The following is a 21,700-nucleotide window of genomic DNA, read 5'->3' as shown; positions in this document are numbered from 1 at the left end:
TATTAGCAGACACCATAAATGTCAGAAACAGAAGGCTTTTAACTTTGTGGGTACCATATAACTACTTGCATTGTCATTACTCACACATTTATTTAATTAGTCCTTATAATCTGTTATAATCCAATTCTGTACAACATGAGTCAAAATCCAACCCTTGACAGGGAGACTCATTCACAAGTATCCAGTTTATTGTGCTCAAATAATTATTAAAGTTTAAAAAACAACATTAATGAGCTACAGAAATAACATAAAAACGTTTATCATAAAATAAACAGTTAAAAAATTGTAAAGACAGTAATAACAATAAACATACTACCACAGCAAACCCAAGGAGCAAAAAGCAGTCGAGAGAAATTTACCAACAGACAATCACAAAACCAGGACTGGTGGGCACTACTAAAACATGTGCAAAAAAGTATCTGGAATGCTCGCCTAGCAGAAGGAACAATATGGATCAGTGGACAGACACATGGCATAACACTTCTAAAGAGTAAAAATAAAAATGCAATGAATGCTCCTAAATTAAATTTTTTGAAGAATGTTTTTTTAAGGAAAGGTCCCACTGCCAAACAGAGAACTGTTAAAGGTCGATATGAAGATTTGCACAAACAAGCATACAAGTAGCCAGTTTATAAAGCCAGGTCTTTTGAATTAAGGAGGTAACTGATCCAAGTATGTACTAGGCTATGGCCTGGCACTCTAAGGTTGGATGGAGCGCTTGACTAAATGGTGCCGAGAGAGAAAGGCATACTGAACCATTAAACCCCCTTCTCCTTCCGAACACACACACACACACAGATGTGCACACTCACAAAATATACAGTATCTTCAGAAAACTGATGATTATCTTGGATCGTTATGTTTATGTCATGGTCACTATAATTACTTAATGTGTTTGGAGTAAAAAGAAGTCTACAATAAAAAGTAAGCAGCCGCACAATTACTGTAAAGAGGATGGCCCTGAATGCTTTAACCTTTCATTCACTCACCCATCCAATTCCTCACTTTTATGCTGCATAAAGCAGGAGCACATTCCTGTGAGATTGAGTGCAGATTAGGATAGAAACCAGTCTTGGACAATGTATCACCGATCGCAGGTCACAAACACCCTGTGCTAAAAGAATCATTAACCTTAGATCATTTCACCTTTCACCATGCAGTTTATTTTTTAATCTGTGTAAAAACAAGAAGGAGGAAAAGGGAGTTTCACAAATTAATTAGTTTGGATAAACTGCTTAAAAAATACGAGTGTCTTAGTAACAGAGTAAAGGTTTGGAAAACAGTGATCGATCATCCTCCACAGAAAACAGTTAAAATTTGCAGTTCTGTTATTAATAAATGCATTCTGCTACTTAATACCAGAAGTGTTGATATAATTCAGTTTCATTAGTCTTAAAATTTCACCAACTTTGCTTTTGTTGATTTTGATTGCAGTAATGACAATTTCACTTCAAGATTAAAATCTGTATAGTGTTTATTTTATTCACTGTTTAATTTTAAAAATGTATATTTACCCACTTTTTTGTTAAAAAAGTGTAAACATTAAAAACAATAAATACACTGTTAACCTTGTGCTACAGTACAGCCCTAACTTTCAAAGCACAAGAGTATCACATAAGCCATTATGCTATTTAACCACAGTGATGCTAAACTTTTTGTTGAAAAGTAGCAACTGAGTGAGTCAAATTCATGGTGATGTTTGCAAATAGTAGATTATAGTAATATGTTTAGTAACAACACTGTACAAGTGTATTCAATGTTTAGATCTCATTAATATTAATTTCTTTAGCTTGAAATTCCATATTGTATTTGGTATTAAAGGGTTTCTCAAAAGTAAGTTATTTTCCCCACTGTGAAACAAACCAAGTATTCAGAGAAAGTACAGTATAAAACATTGCAACTTTTTCTGAAATACAGTATATAAACACAGTTGAAGCATAAATATCAAAACCTTCTTAAAAATAACCATAGCAAGTGGCCTAGTAGCTGTACAATTTCCTATTACACAGATTTAAACATGAACAGTAAAGAGATTAAATGAAGCAATCTTATCACTAATAAATGATACACCATGAGTGCTACCTTGTGATCACGAACAGTCTGCCCTCAGAACAGCGAATATAGTGGGAGCAAGTGTGCATACCTTTGAAAATTCAGCATTCCCAACTCCCAAATATAAATCATATATACTTTTTTCAATTTTTTAAATTAATTTTATGTTTTGCCCACTGTCCATTGTGGCCAAAATCCAATGGGTTATGGATTAAACTAAATGAAACAAACCAGTCATTAGCAGTAAGAATGGCTTTCTCACTTTTCTCTTCTTAGGTATTTCAAACACTTTGCACCAGTAAAATGTCATTTTTAACTTTAGTTTCTTTTTACATTGTATTAAATAAAGGTTTCTATTTATTTCAGTGGTCAATATATTACGCTACATGCAATTTCTTGTTCAATAAACATTAACAGTTAGAATACATGCTCATGTTTTTTAATTTAAATGCATTTTAGAATAAACTTTAATAATATATATCATGGGGCGGCACGGTGGCGCAGTGGTAGCGCTGCTGCCTCGCAGTTAGGTGACCCGGGTTCACTTCCCAGGTACTCCCTATGTGGTGTTTGCATGTTCTCCCCGTGTCTGCGTGGGTTTCCTCCGGGCTCTCCGGTTTCCTCCCACAGTCCAAAGACATGCAGGTTAGGTGGATTGGCGATTCTAAATTGGCCCTAGTGTGTGCTTGGTGTGTGGGTGTGTTTGTGTTTGTCCTGCGGTGGGTTGGCACCCTGCCCAGGATTAGTTCCTGCCTTGTGCCCTGTGTTGGCAGGGATTGGCTCCAGCAGACCGCCGTGACCCTGTATTCGGAATCAGCGGGTTAGAAAATGGATGGATGTATGGAATATATATCATGAAATTAAAATGACTTTGAAAGAATTAAAAAAAAAAGACATTTTACTCTTGTCTTTACCCTTCTGCATATAAAACTTCCACTTCTGGATCATGACCTTTTTGCCCATGCCACCTGTACATTTACCTGTATAGCTGCTTGATGGAGCTGGGCTCTCAGACCCTGTGGTGCCACAGGCACTAGTGTTAGCTTCAGAGCCATCCTCCACGACTGGGCATTCACTATGTTCTTCTCCATTAAGGGAATTCACATGCCACACGGTGCTATTGGGGCAAACCTCTGTTATCACTTCCTCCTCAGTGTCTGCCAACTCTACTTGCACTGCCTCATCCGGACAAATCTCAAGTTCTTTCTCAGGAGAGTGTTCTGCCTCTACCTTAAGGGAAACCACATGGGGCCGTGTTCCCTCTAGGGTGTAGATCTGCCATGGCTTTTCTTGGGCAATTTCTTCATGGGTGAAAATGTCTGGCTCCACCTCAGGCAGTTTCCCACCTGTCCTGTATGGTACTTTGGCCATATTGAGAATTACTGTTGGCTCATCTTCCTGCAGCAAACGCTGTGGTTTCTCCTGTTCATTGAGCTGAATCTCCTGCAGCACCACCATTCCTTCCCCTTGCTGATGGATGTCCAATCCTAAATCCCGATTCTCCGCGCCAACTCCAAATACATTGATCTGGGCAGGCTCCATATTGGCATGCCCTTTCTTGTTATCGTTGACTTCTCTCCATCATAGTGTTGCAATGATTGCCCTGTAAAACAGACACAAAAAAGAGATATTCACATGTAGCACTTTTCAGAAGAAATCAGTTTTTTATTTAAATGGCAGCCCAATAAGTATCTTCACAAACTGCTTCATATAATAATGACAATTTTAATTTTACATATCTCCATCCTGATTACATTCCCACAGGAAAAAGTAAGGTTTAATGTGCCTCAACACAATAAATAAGCATTTACCAGAACCTGAATGCCTTTTCTGCTATGCGGTGAATGACTAATTTTATGTTATTATTAAATAAAACACAGAAATGGTGGGTTAACCAATTGTGACAAAATAAAAATCTAAAAATCATATCCGTCCCACTTGAACTATTGAGCACTAAAGTTGCAACAAAACCACTTTTGTAACAAAAGCTTTCAAATCAAATACAAGCCACATAATCAGGTATCTGTCATCTGAATGAATAAGGCTATATTTTCATTTGTGTATTCTGGAAACATAAGCTGATTAATGACATTTAGTAAAAAATTGTCTGTGCCTTCTAATGCGCTATTTTAGAAAACCAGTAAATCTGGTTTTGTTGTTTAGTTTCATGGAATCTTAAACAAGTGATCAGATGTTTACTATTGTTCATGTAACAGCAGAAGGAAATTAACTCTTTGAGGGCTGAATATTTTTTCCAAAAAACAGATTTCTGAAAAGTAATGGCTTCACACAGAAATCAAAATAAAACATCTGTTACTGCATGCTGCGGCTGCCAGTTTGCCAAGAATGTGCAGCAAGTTTGCTGCCAGACTGTCTTCGCGTGGCTGGGGCAGCAGCAGTAGTCACAGTCGCAGTGCATTGCAATCTGGTTTCTACCTCTTATCATTATTAAGTGGCAGTTCTACCTGGTGAACATTGCTGTAGGCGTGTCAGCTACATGAACCTGTTCAGCACCACAATTAGCTAGGGACCAGTCAGCTGAAGCTGGAACCTCATATATATTTTCGATCACTTGTATCAAAACCAGAGTCTGACGAGTCATAGTCCAATTCAGAGATAATAGGCAAAACGTCGTCCACAGAGTATTTTACTTTACGCATTCGCCATTATGTCAGCACCATTTTTGCCATTGTTTGCGCCTTACAGCTCACACGAGCACAGGAAATCTCGGTCAAAACCAATTGAGCTAACTTTCCTTCTAGCAATAAGAGTTCAACTAAAACATAACTGTTGGTTTTGTCACAGTTTACAGATAATTACCATCATCAACTCCTCTTTTGACAAGAGTTGACATCAGCCCTGAAAGAATTAAAAGAAACAGAATTCCATGGTGGACAAATAAGGAGTTAAAAATAAAATTACATAGGGTAAAAAAAGGGTAAAAACAGCAGTCTTCGAATACGCATTTTTCTAGTCGATAATCTTGTAAAAGGGACTACAAAGTAGCATCCACACTATAAACAGTATTTTTAAAAGGAAATGATATCTGTCGACACTATTATTTTTATATCGTCTACAAAAGTATTTTCAACCATAACAAAATGACCAAAAACGCATATGACAATCGTCTGCTTATGCTTGGCATGGGCACATTCTAAGCATCTTAAACTGGGCATACTCTGTGCCGTTTTGACACAATTTTAAGCCTGATTTTCAGTCACTAATTGATTTTCTGAGTCAGCCTGAATTTTATCTTCATCCGCCATCATTTCACGTGCAGTATGAGAGTGGCTGTGATGCCCAATTGACTCTCACAATTGGGCTTTAACACGATCAGAAGAATTTCTGTCATGTCAGAAATTGAAGTTGGTTCTTTTGAAGCGTGCACAGACTCACATGCCAATTTTCTAATGTTGCCATCAAACTTGCTGAAATCCAGCTACTGCAGTGCAGCACTCATGTCTTGCACAGAATTGCACAGAAAGTGCTTATACAGTTTGACCAAATATACGACTGGCAACTCTGTCATGAAGTAAGAGTTCGCTTGACCAGGATTTCTAAAAATCACAAAAAATGCAATCTAGATGCATACAGGCAAGTAACACAGCAAGGATCATGGAAAGCAACTCTTTTATGCCCGCTATATTGGAACGTGTATTTTTTCTTCCATGAAGGGTGACCAATCAGGGAATGAGACGTTGTAACAAGCAGGATCCAATCATGTATCAGCCATGTAATAAGATAGTGACAGAGTCTGCGCTTTCAGGAATCTTCATTTTTACCACACTGAAAAACCGCACAGGTGTTTTCAAAAGTCTCTAGCTCAGATTTCTTTGGGTGAAAACGCATGGGGAAGTGCGTATAAAAGGCGAAAACAGAGGCAAATGTATGCATTTTTAAATGAAAACATGCTAGTGTGGATAGGGCCTTAGTGACCAGAAAACTGTAGAGGAATTTTGAGAAGGCTTTTCATAAGGTATCATGTTAAAGGTTATGGATCAAATTAAAAGAAGTGGAAATCCAAGATGTAGTGTGTGAGTATATAATTGACTTAATCACAGCAAGCAAAGGGCTATGGTGAGGAGAACTTCGTCAGAATTAGGAAAGTTAAAATTGGTGTCACTCAGGGATCATTGCTGGGACCACTTACTGCATATACTCGTGTATAAGTCGGGTCATGAATTCCGAAAAATCTATCATAAAATCAGACCCCAATTTATATGCCCATTCAAAAATCCAACACTTTTTTATTTTTAATTTTTTTACATCTTCTTGTTTCCTCCAATCTCGCACTAGTTTCTCAGACACATCAAACTTTGTTGCAGCAGCACAGTTAACAATTTGTTTCGCCACTTCAACGACGTTTAATTTAAAACCAGCTTCATATTGTCTTCTGATTGAACACTCCATCATAGATAAGGGATGCTCTTACGATAAAGGAGTATGAGGGCGCGAGATACAAAAAACACTAAACGGTGCAAACGTCGCTTCGGAATAGTTTGGGTATTACCGTGTGGTCACGTAGGCACAATACATAGAAAAAAGGCAGTGTGGTCCATGGTTACTCTCTCAGGTAGGCGTTAACATATCATCATCTCTTGGACCAATAGCGTGAGTTTTCCGCATTCGAGTTATACGACGACGTTTATAAAATACTTGAAATTATATGATAAAAGCAAGCCCCGACTTATCCGTGGGAGAGTATATACGGTATTTAGTTTTCAGATGAAACCAAACTTGGCAGAAGAGGAGATAACACAGAGTCAGCTAAAAGGTCACAGAGGGACTTGGACAACATACGGGTTTGGGCAGATTTGTAGCAGATGAAATTTAATGTAAGTATTACACATAGGAAGTAGAGATGTTATATTTGAATACACAATGGGAAATCAAAAATATGAAAGTTCACCTTATGAGAAGAATCTAGGAGTCATAGTGGATTCATTGCTAATTACATCAAGCCATTGCACAGAAGCAATCAAGAAGACTAAAGGATGTTGGGTGATATACTGTAGAATAATGTGTGGAGTAAAAAGTAATGGGAGGTTAAGCTTAACCTACTTAACACACTTGTGAGGCCTCACCTACAATTTTTGTTTTCATATTATAAAAAAAGACACGATAGCCCAATAGAAACGCTCTGAGTGCTGTGACCAGGCATCTTCTGGGACTAAAATGCATGAGCTATAAGAGACTGAAGGAGCTGAATTTTTTCAGTTTAAGCAAACAGAGATTAAGAGGTGACATGACTGAAGTATTTAAAATTAGGAAAGGAATTAGTACAGTGGATCCCAACTGTTACTTTAAAATATATTCTTTAACAAGAACATAGGGACACAGTTGGACAATTGTTAAGGGCAAATATTGCACAAATGTTGGAAAGTTTTTCTTCACACAAACAACCACAGACATGTGGAAAATTGTGTAAGTGAGTAGTGTGGCAGTGAATAGGACTTTGAGGACCTTCAAATGTGTACATAAAGTTATTTTGGAGAATCAAGCAAAAATAGGATTGGCAAGTTTGTTGGGCTGAATGATCTGTTCTCATTACAATTATTTTTATGTCTGTGGACTTGCTGAGAATTACTCCTAGAATAGGATTGGTCTTAATAGCAGTCACTGCCCTCACAGTTTGAGAATGCATCTCAAATACTTGGTCTTTCATTCACAGTTACAGTAACAATTCAAACAGATTTAAATGTACATTACATATGAAGGTAAACAAAACATTTCATAAGTATCTTGATTTATTTTAGTGTCTCTCTTTGGATTTGATGTATTATTCATTTTTATTACTGATTATTGATATTTGTACTGTCATTTCTGTGAAGCCATTTCATTGAATTTTATGGGATTGTTTTCATGGGCACTGCTATTTTGTACTTTTGGATTCTGTGCATTGCTGAGTACGTGATGAGAATGCTACATGACATAGGATGTTATTGACAACCACACACATTGTAAAGTATTTACACATTAAGGAATAAAAGGAACAACTTAGTGCGAGACTTCTCTTTTGAGGAAACTATTGTGGAGTGTAATCTGGTTTAGTTGACTCTGAGTTTAGTATAACCCCATGAAATATGAATAAACTAATGTCTAGTGTAATGACCTTTGTTACAACTGTGACTATTCTATTGTGAAGCACTAAAAGAAACATCTTAACCAAGGTCTGCCATTGGCTAATACAAACTGTCTCTTTCATGACAGCTTTAGTTTGAAACTACTATATAATATGGCAAGAATTTACAAATCTCACGTGTACATCACTTAACAGACTATTCGTATTTTGGTTAATAGCTGCTCTTTTAATCAATGACATAAACAATCTCCTGTCCAATGAGAAAGACAACACTTATTTTTTCAAATTTAGTAGAGGGATCTCCAGAGCTTCTCTTGTAAATTGAGAAGCTGAAAGGTAAGCAAGTCTCCAATATCTAATTAATGCCGATAGGTACATTTGAAGGCTAAGGCAAATATACTACATGTGGAGGCAAATATTGCCTTTTTCCATTTGCACACACTAACATGATCTGAATCTGTTTTTCACACACTGCAGCCATAACTAGCTGAAAACATTACATACAGCTGATACACCCTTGGTGATGCCAAAGGCTAGAACAATGTCACTGCCACTCCATTCATCCATTATAAAAATCCCCTTAAAGCTATTAAGATTCATAGAGCCCGAGTCTAAACTGGCAAGACTGTGCACAAGTCAAGGGTGTCTCTCAGAAAAATGTAATGTACTACTGTAATGTAATGACTGCAGAGTTATTCAGACACCTTTATTACTAACAATAAAAATGAAATTAACATGAAATACATCTGAGAGATTAGAAGCAATGTACGAAATGAAAATGAACAAAAGGATGAAACCAAAATTTTAAAGTAGATCACAAAAAGCTCAAATTGGTGTGATAGCAAATAGGTCAGTACTGCTGCCTCACAGACCAAGTGTTCCAATTTCAAATCCTGCACTCACTTGTTTTCTGTGTGGTTTCCATATGTTCTTACCATAATCCAGTGGGTATTTCTTTGTATACTCTTGTTTTGCTCCCAGATAGATGGATGGATGTTAGGGCATTTTTGTAACCTAAAAAGGGTACATTTGTAACCATAGCAGGGTACTTTCATAACTCTGCATAGGGAAAATTTATAACTTTTAGGGAAATTCTGCAACATTAGTCAGGTACTTTTTCAACATACCAAAAAAGGGCATTAATGTAACAAGAAAATGTAATATTTAATCCAGAGTTTAGCTGGTTTATTGTTAGACTCCCTCCTAACCTGAGTATGCATTTGGTATAGGCCCATTGTTCCCATCGTAGGATGCAACTCCCAATGTCCTCATCAATTCAGATAATTGGGAATATGTATATTGATTTAATTTTTTCATCCTATTATTAGTACTTCTATATGACATATCAGCCTCAAAAACCATTGGATATCTCTGGCTCAATGGTTCTTGAGGCTGATCCTCCGATTAGCTGTGAACCACCCAGTCTCACTGGGATTGCACAGGTGGTGAACCAGCTGAGGCTGCAGGGATCTGTGGTATCCGGGGTTAACTTCTCCAGGCTGGTGGTAAGGCTGTCGTCCTGGTATTACAAGCAATCTTTGCTTCCATTTGGTAGACAGGCATCATCCCAACTGACTGGAAAATGGGACTTGTCGTCCTTATGTGGAAAGGGAAGGGTGATTGTCTGGATTGCAGCAACTACAGGGGGATAACACTGCTCTCGGTGCTGGGTAAGTTCCTTGCTAGGGTCGTCCTCAATAGGATCCGTAATTACTTACTAACTTACCGGCGACCGGAACACTTAGGGTTCCCATTTAGCGCAAACACGAATATTGGCAGAGTTTCTTTGCAGCCTTTGTCGATTTCTGCAAAGTGTTCAATTCAGTTGATCGAGCTGCCCTGTGGGACATCCTGAGGGTTCGCGGGATCCCCTCGAGGTTGCTGGATATCATGGCCGGTCTGTACACTGGTACTGTGAGTGCTGTGTAGAGTGGAGGCCGGACGTCTGTGTTTTTCCCAGTTGATTCTGGGGTTCGTCAGGGGTGTGTTCTTGCTCCAACTCTGTTCAATGCTTGTATGGACTGGGTGTTGGGCAAGGTTGTGGGGTCCAGCCGCTGTGTGACATCTGTTGGTGAAGAAAGATTCACGGATCTTGACTTTGCTGATGATGCTGTGATCTTCGCGGAGTCAATGGAGGCTCTGATCGTGGCGCTCGATAGACTGAGTGAGGAGTCTGAGTGTCTGGGCTTGCGAGTGTACTGGATAAAAACCATGATCCTGGCCTTTAATGACCTCTTGGGCACAGCTATCAGCAGTGTGTCTGTCTGCGTAGAGAGTGTCAACCTTGTTGAGAGGTTTGCTTACCTTGGCTGTGACATTCATGTCTCTGGTGACTCTTACTGTGAAGTCTACAGACAGACTGGGAGAGCATGGGGGGGGTCATGAGGTCGCTGGAAAGGGGTGTATGGCCCTGCCGATATCTATGCAAAAGGACGAAGGCTTTAGAGTCCTGGTGCTTCCTGTCTGGCTATATGGTTGCGAGACATGGACGCTTTCCAGTGACCTGAGACAAAGACTGGACTCCTTGGGTACCGTTGGTTTGACTTTGTGTTAAATGAGCGGTTGCTCATGGAGTCCCAAAGGAGGCACATTACCTGCACTGTGAGGGAGAGTCAGTTACGGCATTACGGCCATGTGGCGCGTTTCCCCAAGGGTGATCCGGTTTGTAAGATCCTCATTGTTGGGGACCCGAGTGGGTGGACCAGGCCAAGGGGTCGCCCATGTAACACCTGGCTGCGGCAGATAGAGGGTAATTTCCGGAAGGTGGGACTGGACCATGCGTCTGCCTGGGGGGTTGCAAACCGGGAACCTGAGTTTTTTCGTCGTGTAGTGGGTGCGGCAACGCATTGTACCAGTGCATGCTCCCCAACTAGACTTGACTTGATATGACATATACTGTATGCATACATAGTGCCCTCCATAATGTTTGGGACAAAGACACATTCTTCCTTGATTTACCCCTCTGCTTCATAGTTTAAAATAACAAATCAAATAATTTAAATGTGATTAAAGTCCATATTTCAGATTTTAACCTGTAAAAGTACCAAATGTTCAAAATTTGTTCATCAAGGCTAACATGCATAACAAGTTTATAAGTACAAGACACATTTTGCTGTTAAGCTACCAATCCTATTGTTTAATAATTAGCACTTTCCAATTCGTCTTTAACATGTCTTTCTCCAATTAAAAATCTAGGCTGCTGAACTAAAAACAAGCTTGCTGTCCAAACTCAAATGGTATCCCTTTTAATTTCAAGGACAAAGTAAAAAGGTCTGAATTCATTAAAGACGCTTTTCTTGCCATTTGTCTAATTGCACAGGACAACTCTTCCAATTTCTTTTTCTCGGTTTATTAATCCACTTTCTTTAACATACTGGCTAACATTCCAGTCACCGCTCGCTCTCTGCTAAGTGCTAAAACAAGCCTCAACTTGCTGCTCATTGGATGCACTGCTGGAAGTTTGTTCAACTACCAAAATACCTTACGTAAAGGAGCACTGCAACTAAATTACCATAAAGCTTAGACATGCAGAAGCTGAAAAGATTGTTTTTTGCGATCGTCCAATTTACTAACCACCTATCGAGTCTCTTTTAGTCAAAATCGTCTGATTTAGATTGCCGGCCAATCAACTGAAGCATCCTCAGTATGAAGTGTTGCGATTGCCTTTTTGGAACCTTGCATCAAAACTGAGAAACTCCAGACCACAAAAGACCAATTATAACTATAACTACAACAAATGGTGGCTTAATAATCATTAAATAATATATCTTTACTTTCTAATAAGAACAAAAAATAAAGAAAAAAATACCATTCAAGAAATGCTTAGAATAAGTCTAACTATGCCATGCAAAACGACCAATAAAACAGAACCGAAGTCTCGATTCAATAAATAAAGAAACAATGCAAGAACTTAGATTGAGAAGACTAGAAAGTAAATCCCAAAAACAGTATGTCTGTTGTCTGAGGATGCAAGAGGCAAAGACCAGGAGCAAGGACTCCATATAATGAATCCAAATAATGAATAATAATTGCTCTTATAGAAGTTCTATCAAATGTTATAGCTCTTCTCAAAGCAAAAGTACAGGTATAAGGCAACACACTCTTAAATCATAAGACAGTGACGACAGAGCACGAAAGTGTACAGTGAACTTTAATTTTGGACTGTTTCAGATTAATGAAAGTAGGGATTGGGTTTAGTTTTCCTGCATCTATTAATAATGTTGTATTGAGTTCAACACTGACTTAACCTTTAGTTCTCATATTATTATACTATTCAAAACCTGACTATTCTAGATATGAAATATAGATTAGGTTAGCTAAACTTTATTAATCACATGGGGAAATTCAGAAATACTAAATTAAGACAGTTTCTTACTATAAATTAAGAAGACAATTTACGTTATTCTTTTTTTCAAGTTGAACATAATACCATAATACTTCGATAATTTTTACAGACGTTTTCCAATCATTCATTTCTAAGCAGCTATAAAGATCATAACAGTAACTAAGAAACTAGGATGTCACAAGGACTGGTTTTTTTGTACCAAAGGTCCAAAAATGTAATGGTACTTGCTTTTTATACAGTACTGGTAGTACAGAGAAAATTGGTACTACACTTATGCGTGACTGCACGTAGACAAATTACGTTGGACGACACAATAATTACTTGAAAAAAAATCATGTGTAGAATGTCATATGGAAATAGGGCACAGTAGTGATGATATAGCACCATGGCAACACATATCAAAAAGACAAGCATCAAAAGTCTTATTAAGAAATGCTTTTAGTCGAGGCAGTAGAATTTCAGTGCACAATTTTAGTAGTAGGGTGTTAGCCATTATGGGTGCAATGAGAAGTCAAGCAAAAATGACATCTTTTATTTGCTAACTAAAAAGATTACAATCTTTTTACAATGTCGAGGCAGCTCTGGCACCTTCTTCAGGCCCTGAAGCATCTGCAGTTACACATATAGGTGGGACGTGTGAGGACTGGCAGCACTAGCCAACAGCTGTAGCAAGAAAATATTAAAGCAAGATTCAAAGGAATTGACTATTCGGCAACATGAGTTGCTTTACTTGTTAATACCAAAATAAAATTTATTTATGTTTCAAAGGCCAAGGTCAAGGTATACAGTATCTCCTTATTATTATAACATTTACTGTGTTACCATAAGTGCATAATTTGCTGAAACATGCAGTTAGCAGGACAAGCAAAACAGCATACTTCATTGCTGAATACAAATCTGCAAAGACAGAATTTGTGTCATTTGTTTGGTTTTTGAAGGCAAACTACCATTCATTAGTAGAACCTGTAAGTGAAAGCACACATCATATATTTAAATGGAACATCAAAAAATGTATGTAAGCACCATTAGCATGGGAAAGGTACTATATAAATAAAATATATTATTTATTATTATGATGAAGGAGAGTCAAGCTAAAGTTAGAAAATGGATTCAACTTTAACAAAACTGATAGACACTTCTCAATGTACTTGCGCCACCTGACTGGAAGTGCCTGGTTTTGTCTTGTCCTTGCAACCACTCGTTCACCCGAGCACTATATGCCAAGGAGTAAATACTGTCACTAGTGCAGGTTACTGTGACTTGCTGGAGACCAATGTGAAGCCTGCTATTCGATCCAAGTGCCAGGAACTGCTGTCTCAAAGAGTCCTTTTGCTCCAAGACAATGCCTATCCACACACTGCTAAGAACACCAAAGCACACATGATACAAATATAAATCTGACAACAGCAAATATTACAAACTGAACAGATTGGTTCTCTAACAAACAATACTTTAAAAGCACGCTGTTATAAAAACAGCTTTAAAGAGTTTGTTATATCCTGAATTATCTTGGAATTCACTACTTCAACAGTACAGATGTGTGTATTCACCCTGCAATGGACTGTTGCCTTGTCCAGGAAATTGTTCCTGCCTTGTGCACTATGCTAGCTGGAATAAGCTCCAGTGCCCGGGACCCTGTTCAGGATATAATAAAGTTTGAATGTTTATATTTAGTATGAGTTTAAAAAAGTATTTTTCAGTTACTGGACAGAAAATGTAAGAGAATAAATTTAGAATGTACACATAAGATAAATCAGGTAGTTTATACTATCATCCATCCATCCATCATCCAAACCACTATATCCTAACTACAGGGTCACGGGGGTCTGCTGGAGCCAATCCCAGCCAACACAGGGCGCAAGACAGGAAACAAACCCTGGGCAGGGCACCAGCCCACCGCATATACTATTATTCTTTACTGAAATATGAGCTGAAATCCCCCAAAATATAAACACCCCTATTTGTTGTTACACTGGGGGATCCCCATCTCTAAAAAACAATTAAATTTCAAGCCCTGCATTGTATTTTGATATTTATTAATGCCAGTAGTAGTTTACTTCAATGAGAGTTGGGTGACTACTTGATGAATATGCCAGTATTTTAAAGCTGTTGTTATTGCTAGTATTTATGTATTCTATATTGTATTACAGAAAAAGGAACAACATGGTTCACTTTAATAAGTGAGGTACTTTAATAAAAAGCCATTGAATGAAATTTCTGTTTTTGTTGTGGTATCAACATGTATTGAGTTTGTTAAAATTTTACTGGTATTGGTATCAAATGCAAAACTTCTGTTATTATGACATCCCAAACATGGACTATTAAAAATTACAAGTATAGAGGCCATTACTGTCTACTGTCTAATCTTTGCAAATGTGCAAACGTGCTTAGAAGCTCTCTATTGAAAAAACTAAGGATAAATTGAATATCATATCTGACTTGGATCATTGGATCATTGTTAGCAGTGCTCTCTGAAGCCATCCTTCCCCACCCCTATGTGGCACCGGATAATTTATAACACTGAATTCCGTTAACACTAGAATTACCAAAGCCTGTGGAAAAAACTTGTAAATCTGGCCCACCTTAAATCCCTTCGCACCTCTCCGTCAGTGTCTTTTGTCCTGTAAATGTGCCAATAAAGACAAGCAGCCCGCTATACCATCCCCCCAATGCTGCAGAACGTGCACAAAGTTCTCCCAGCTCTTGCCTTGATTACCTGGGAGTGAAGTGCTGGAGTTTTAGAGTGGAAATAATAGATCGTTATTTGGAACACACACATTTCATATGTGATCCGTTTCTACAATAATCTGTGTAAACACATTGCTAAAACAGAAAAGTTTTTCATATTTTAGTAATAAATGACAAAATGTAGGGTGGTGTGGTGGCGCAGTGGGTAACGCTGCTACCTTGCAGTAAGGAGACCTGGGTTCACTTCCAGGGTCCTCCCTATGTGGTGTTTGCATGTTCTCCCCGTGTCTGCGTGGGTTCCCTCCGGGTGCTCTGGTTTCTTCTCACAGTCCAAAGACATGCAGCTTAGGTTCATTGGCGATTCTAAATTGTCCCTAGTGTGTGTCTGTTTGTGTGTGTGTGTGTGTGCACGCCCTGCGCAGGGTTTGTTTCCTGCCTTGCACGTTGTGTTGGCTGGGATTGGCTCCAGCAGACCCCCGTGACCCTGTAGTTAGGATATAGCGGGTTGGATAATGGATGGATAGCTGACAAAATGTAGGCATAAACTATATAATGTGTGAAGCCTGAAGTCCAAAGATCAAAAAGGTCAAGGATGATACAACAGTTTCCATTGCGCAGCGGTAAGAATTGCTGACTTGTAACAAAGAGTCCCCCGGTTCGATCCTCACTGCCTTCTATATTTACCGCTTTGAGTAATGAGCTGCTCTTATTATTAATATTATACAATAAACACATACATTTAGTTTGTGTCTGTAACAGGCGCTGTACATTTATAGTACTTGCAAAACTTAGCTTTTTTTCCTCACTTTTATTCTCTTACTCACGATCACGATACATACTACTGCCAAGGGGATCTGACGCTGTTAGTTTTTATTTAAAATTGGGAATAACTGTACATGTGAGTGGTGTTTTGAGACAGTCTAACTGGACATTCTCTGATCTGGAAGGATAAAAGCTGACACACAAACGCTGGTGAATCTGCCTTCTTCATATCTCAGTCACTTGATTTTTTTTGTTATTCAGTTTTATTGAGTGTTCCTGCTCACGCTGAATTAGTATGCACCTTATGGTCTATGATGTCAAAGCCGCACTGACAAAAAAAAACAGAGACATAGGTATAGTATATATGATATTTGAAATTATTCATTTTATGACCTGTATAGTACATTTCGGAAAACATTGTGGCACTAATGCAACATTATTCATATTCATTTGCATAACATCTTGCAGTTTGTAATCAGTGACCATGTGTTTTTTTTTCCGATCTTGCCAGTCCCCACATGTTGCTGTATGGTGGTGTTTCTTTTGTACTCCAGGACATGCAGAGGAAAGAATAGTACAGTGAGGTCAGTTCAGAGCTGTATGCAATCATCAAATTCAAATGTTAACCGTTCACACACACGCAAGGACCTTCCTTTCTACATTTATGACATATTTATATACTATTCTTTCCTCTGCATGTCCTGGAGTACAAAAGAAACACCACCATACACCAAGATGAGACTGCCAACAGATTTAACCGCGCCCGGGGCCAGAAATAAAAGACAAAGAGTAGGACAGCTGCTGTACAGTATTTTAAATGTTTGAAGCACCACGCGAGATGCAGATCACGCAGCACGGCAGCAGCAGCAACCCTGCAGCTGATCGAGCAAAGAGGAGGTAAAAGAGAGCGGTGCAGGGCAACACTAAATCAGGTTTTGACTGCCTGTCAGAAAAGGTGTTTCTGGGACATGTTGACACTGCTCTGCTGTCGGTAAAGTTTATACATTGTTTAACGTTTTCTTGGTTTTTTAAAAAATTCTGCATTCTTATCGAATGTCTCGTAGAGATTGTTTAAAAAAACAAAAAAAACAAAACTGAATATAAGGAAAAGAATAAATCAGACAGCTGGTACACCAAGTATGCATGATACTTCTGAATTACTTGCAACATTTTACCAGTTATTTTGCAGACCTCACCCCTTCCCAGGTACCACAGACCCCACTTTCAGAAACACTGTCATTACAGAGCATCAAATAGTGACACTATATAAATTATTTATGGGTCAACTGAATCTATTCTTCATGAGCACAGAAGATGCGTGGAATGTTGACTCCAGAACCGAACCATTACTGCATTCAATGTTCGAAACAGAATCTGAGCATAAAGAATTTGCCACTGACAGAAGTTTATGGAGTATTTAATAACTGGAAATGAAACGTACACACATTACTACGAAGCAAACTCCAAAAAACAATCAAAAGAAATCAAGGTACCATCAAAATTACATGCACAATTGTTTAAGATGCTGAGGCTATTGTTTTTATTAGTTACATAACTTAAAAGACCCAAAAAACTGGTCAATATTAGGCTGATTTGCTTTGCAGACGTCAATGAGGCAAAGACAGTGATGAAAGTTGCCGACTGTCTAGTTCAAGTACTTTATTGTCATTGTGTAACACAATGAAATAACTTTTTGTGACAGCCCCAAGGTGCATTTAAAGAAAAGCCAAATAATTCCAAACATGTCGTATACAGTGTTAAGTGATCAAGTAACCAGAGCAAATTATTAATGCTCAAAGTACAGCAGCATCAATTGTTATTGCACCTGTTAATGAATAGTACATTATATATTATATATTGTATTATGGGTGGCACGGTGGCGCAGTGGTAGCGCTGCTGCCTCGCAGTTAGGAGACCCGGGTTCGTGGAGTTTGCATGTTCTCCCCGGGTCTGCGTGGGTTTCCTCCCACAGTCCAAAGGCATGCCGGTTAGGTGGATTGGTGATTCTAAATTGACCCTAGTGTGTGCTTGGTGTGTGGGTGGGTTTGTGTGTGTCCTGTGGTGGGTTGGCACCCTGCCCAGGATTGTTTCCTGCCTTGTGCCCTGTGTTGGCTGGGATTGGCTCCAGGAGACCCCTGTGTTTGGATTCAGCAGGTTGAAAAATGGATGGCTGGATGGATATTGTATTACATTAGTATATTGCACATTAGCAATACAGCTTATTAAAAATGATCTCAGACTGAGGAGATTCAGAGTTCAGAAAGTTTATGGCAGGTGGGAAAAACCTATTTTTTAGTCTGTTTGTGCGTACACGGATTGACCTAAAGCGTCTTCCTGACGGGAGGTTCTCAAACAAAGAATTTCCAGGATGAGTTTTGTCCTTGAGAATGTTTTTGGGCCTTTTCGCACAGCGAGTCTTGTACGAGAGTTCGAGTGATGGCAGTTCAGTCCCAATAATAGCCTCTGCTCTTTTTACGACCCACTGCAGGGCTTCTTTAGCAGCCTTGGTGCAGCTGTTGTACCAGGCCATCATGCAGTTGCCGACTGTCCACACTACAGGTCCAGGAAGCTCTGCAAAATGGTGGATTCAAAGTAATGGAGCACCCAACCTATTTCCCAGAACCAGACCCTATGACAATCATCTCTTGCACAATCTAATGGGATAATTCCATGTGATGTCCTAGGCAATGATGAAGATGTCAAAAAAACTTTCTGTTGACATCCAAAAAGTCTAAAGTACCAAGTGCAAAAGCATAATTCCCAATTAACAATATGGACTTTCTATCAACTCAGATATAAAACTACTTTATTAATATTTGATTATTGTCTTAGGTATCCTTACGCCCTACCTATTAGTGGCAAAAATTTCTCTGGGTGACATACTCAGAAATCACTTGTGTAAAGCAATTTCCAGATTAATGGCTTTTTCAGTGATTATCTTTCACTCTGCATATGAGGGGTATATGAACCATGGGAGGAGGTGGGAAACATTATATTGGCTATCCTGTAAGGCAGGGACATGTTCTGACACTAAAAAAATATTTAACCTCATGGAAGGCCAAACTAAACTGAGCTGCAGTACACATGAATGGTTTAATTTGATCTAAAGAACAAAGATTCAACGCTGAACAATTTCTCATTTGGATTAGAGACAAAAATTAAGCCACAATCTAAGGAAGGTTTTACGTTACTTCCTAAAATTCGCAGCTGCATTATCTTTAAACAGAACCAAAAGCATTAACCATTGTGTACTCATAATCGCGTCTCCAGACTCGGCTTATTTTGCTTTTTTTTATTTTTGCTACCTTCAATACAGTGATTTAACTTTTATTCTCCAATTCTTACACAGCTGGGAAACAGTCTTCTAATAGTAGGTTCACTTTATATGCTTCAGTCACAACTGTAATAAATGCACAGGGTTGTCATTTTGCTAAATCTCCAGAAAATGGCAAGTCACTTAACACTGACAGTCACAATACACTAAGTTAAACACAGTGGGTGACACCAGCATTACTGTACATATACTAATCTCCATGTAAGCAGCAAGTTGAGAGTTGATCCCCAAAGAGGTGCTCCATACACTAAACACTGATTAACTAATGTCTGAGAAAATTACACAAATACATAAACCTTGGGATTTATCTAAACCAACAATGTTCTTACCAGCTAGTAATCAGAAACGTGTAAGTTCACAGCACTTAATCTCCAGGGCACTCTGACTGACACTACTTCCTCCTCTCCTCAGTATACATTTTGTGCTTTATGATCTACTGTACTTTATCACAGTGTAAACAGATAATCCTAGTGTGTAACAGTTTCTTTGTAAATGTTTGGCACTCACATTCAGATTTAAAAAAAGGGTTGCCTAAACAATGAGATGTATATACTGTACTTTGCTCAGGCACAGAGTGAACTATAGCTGAAAAATTACATTTTTAACATTGGATTTTTTTTCCAGATAACATAATCTGAATAAATATGATACATAAAATAAACAGAAAGCAGCCCATTTTTTCCTACTGTATACTATACATAAAATAAGCAACAGCGCTGGAAAATGATAACTTGGCTTATCCTATGCTTTTCTCCACATTGTTTTTGAGAGTCAGACACCTCTACATAAATTAAAAGACTTGTATAATATGTAGACATTAATTAAAAAACGTGACACTTTCTCTGAAGTGTTTGGCAAGTAATAAGGTGTGACTAATATTACATTTTTATTTTTCCCACTTCTAATGTATATTAAAAAGATTGGTACAACTAAATTAAAGTTAACACATAAATTCGTAATCCATGGTCGCATATAATTTTCAACAATGAAAAGAGAAAAATTAAGGTGAATAAATATTTATATATTTATATTATATTCATTGAGTGTACATTGCTAACCACCTCCTTTACTGTATATTTCATTTGAATGGACTATAATTACAAACATAATAATAAAAATGAAATGCAACATACAGTATCAAAACTGTTGAAAAATGTTTTTTTATGTAAAGAGATAAGCATCATACAATATACAGGCTTCTGCCATTTTGCAAAGCTAATCCACTTCTGGAAACCACAATGTACGGTAAATTACCAATAACTATTTTAATTATTTCTAATAATCACCAGAAATTGAATACTGTACAAATTTCAAATGTTCCTTGGACGCATAACTATTTTATATACAGGTATATATCTTTCTAATATAAAAGGAAATCCTGTGACAAGACATTCTCAAAGATAGTTTAAAGTCCTGTGAGACAAGACTTTACGCAAACAGATTCTAAAAAGTCATGCCCTCCTCTCAAACATTTGCAACCACACACACGGTACAATCATTTCTCATTCGTGTGAATACTATTGCCAGACACAGTCCATGTGCTCTCAGTGCCTATAAATTGTTACACCACCAAGTCCAAACACGGAATCAAAATTCAATGTGATATTGACAAAAAGGTCATTCCAAACATTACCTAAGCGTTACAGTAAAAGTGTGAGCTTTAAAGGTATTTGCGTGTTAATTTCAAAGCCAAAAAAAATGAAAACGTATAACACAATGAATACCTCTAACGCAACATGAAACATAAATGCAGAGCTAGAGATTATGTATTGGATTAAGTACTAAAATTCAATAGTCTCAAAAAAATGATAGTAAAGATCACATTAGCGCTATAAAAATGGAAGTTATTACTCTGTGAAATAACGGAACAGCAAAAAGAAATCGAATATATGGACATAGGTGATATGACAGAAGTATGTAGATATTGTTTGGCTTTAAACTTTAAGTCGGAGACTTGTAGATCATCTAATGTGTGTTGCCATCACGGAAAAGTAGTGTTTCTTCCCAATGAAGAGGCCTATCTGCAAGAATTAAACGATTTGTTGTTTTGTGAAAGTGACGTCCACATACATGAGTGGCAGAGATGTGAAGTGGCTGGCACGTAGTAGAGCCAGGGGGTTGGCAAGCTAAGCGAGCAGGGGGCAAAGCCCCTAGTTTATATATTATATATATATATATATAGTATATCTGTAGATTGATATATAGGGTGGTCCACATCTAATTATGTAGATCCAGATCATCCGGATGACTTTGATTTATGCAGGGACAATTCCAGTTCAGCATGAAGACGATTCTTCATGTCACCAGTTTGCACACTTCTTGATGGTCCGAGATTTTTTGGGTGATTTTCTGTGTAATAAACTTAATAAGTTATAGTGTAATGATTAGATCTGGACCACCCTATAGACATGATGCAAAGTTGATTGACTGACTCACA

At 38.1% G+C, this 21,700-nt stretch overlaps 1 protein-coding gene across 1 annotated transcript in view; it reads right to left on the bottom strand.

Annotated features, from left to right (window-relative positions):
* ppardb (peroxisome proliferator-activated receptor delta b) overlaps positions 1 to 21,700 on the bottom strand; it is a 53,212-nt gene that overhangs the window by 12,030 nt on the left and 19,482 nt on the right. The window contains exon 3 of the mRNA XM_039748634.1: positions 3,033 to 3,655. Coding sequence (XP_039604568.1) covers positions 3,033 to 3,594 — 562 coding nt within the window. The 5' untranslated portion in view covers positions 3,595 to 3,655. The remainder of the gene's footprint in view (positions 1 to 3,032; positions 3,656 to 21,700) is intronic.

The sequence above is a fragment of the Polypterus senegalus genome, chromosome 3 (assembly GCF_016835505.1).
Source record: "Polypterus senegalus isolate Bchr_013 chromosome 3, ASM1683550v1, whole genome shotgun sequence".
Taxonomy (NCBI): Eukaryota; Metazoa; Chordata; class Cladistia; order Polypteriformes; family Polypteridae; genus Polypterus; species Polypterus senegalus.
Note: the sequence above shows the minus strand (reverse complement) of the source record. Positions and strands in the feature narration are given on the sequence as shown.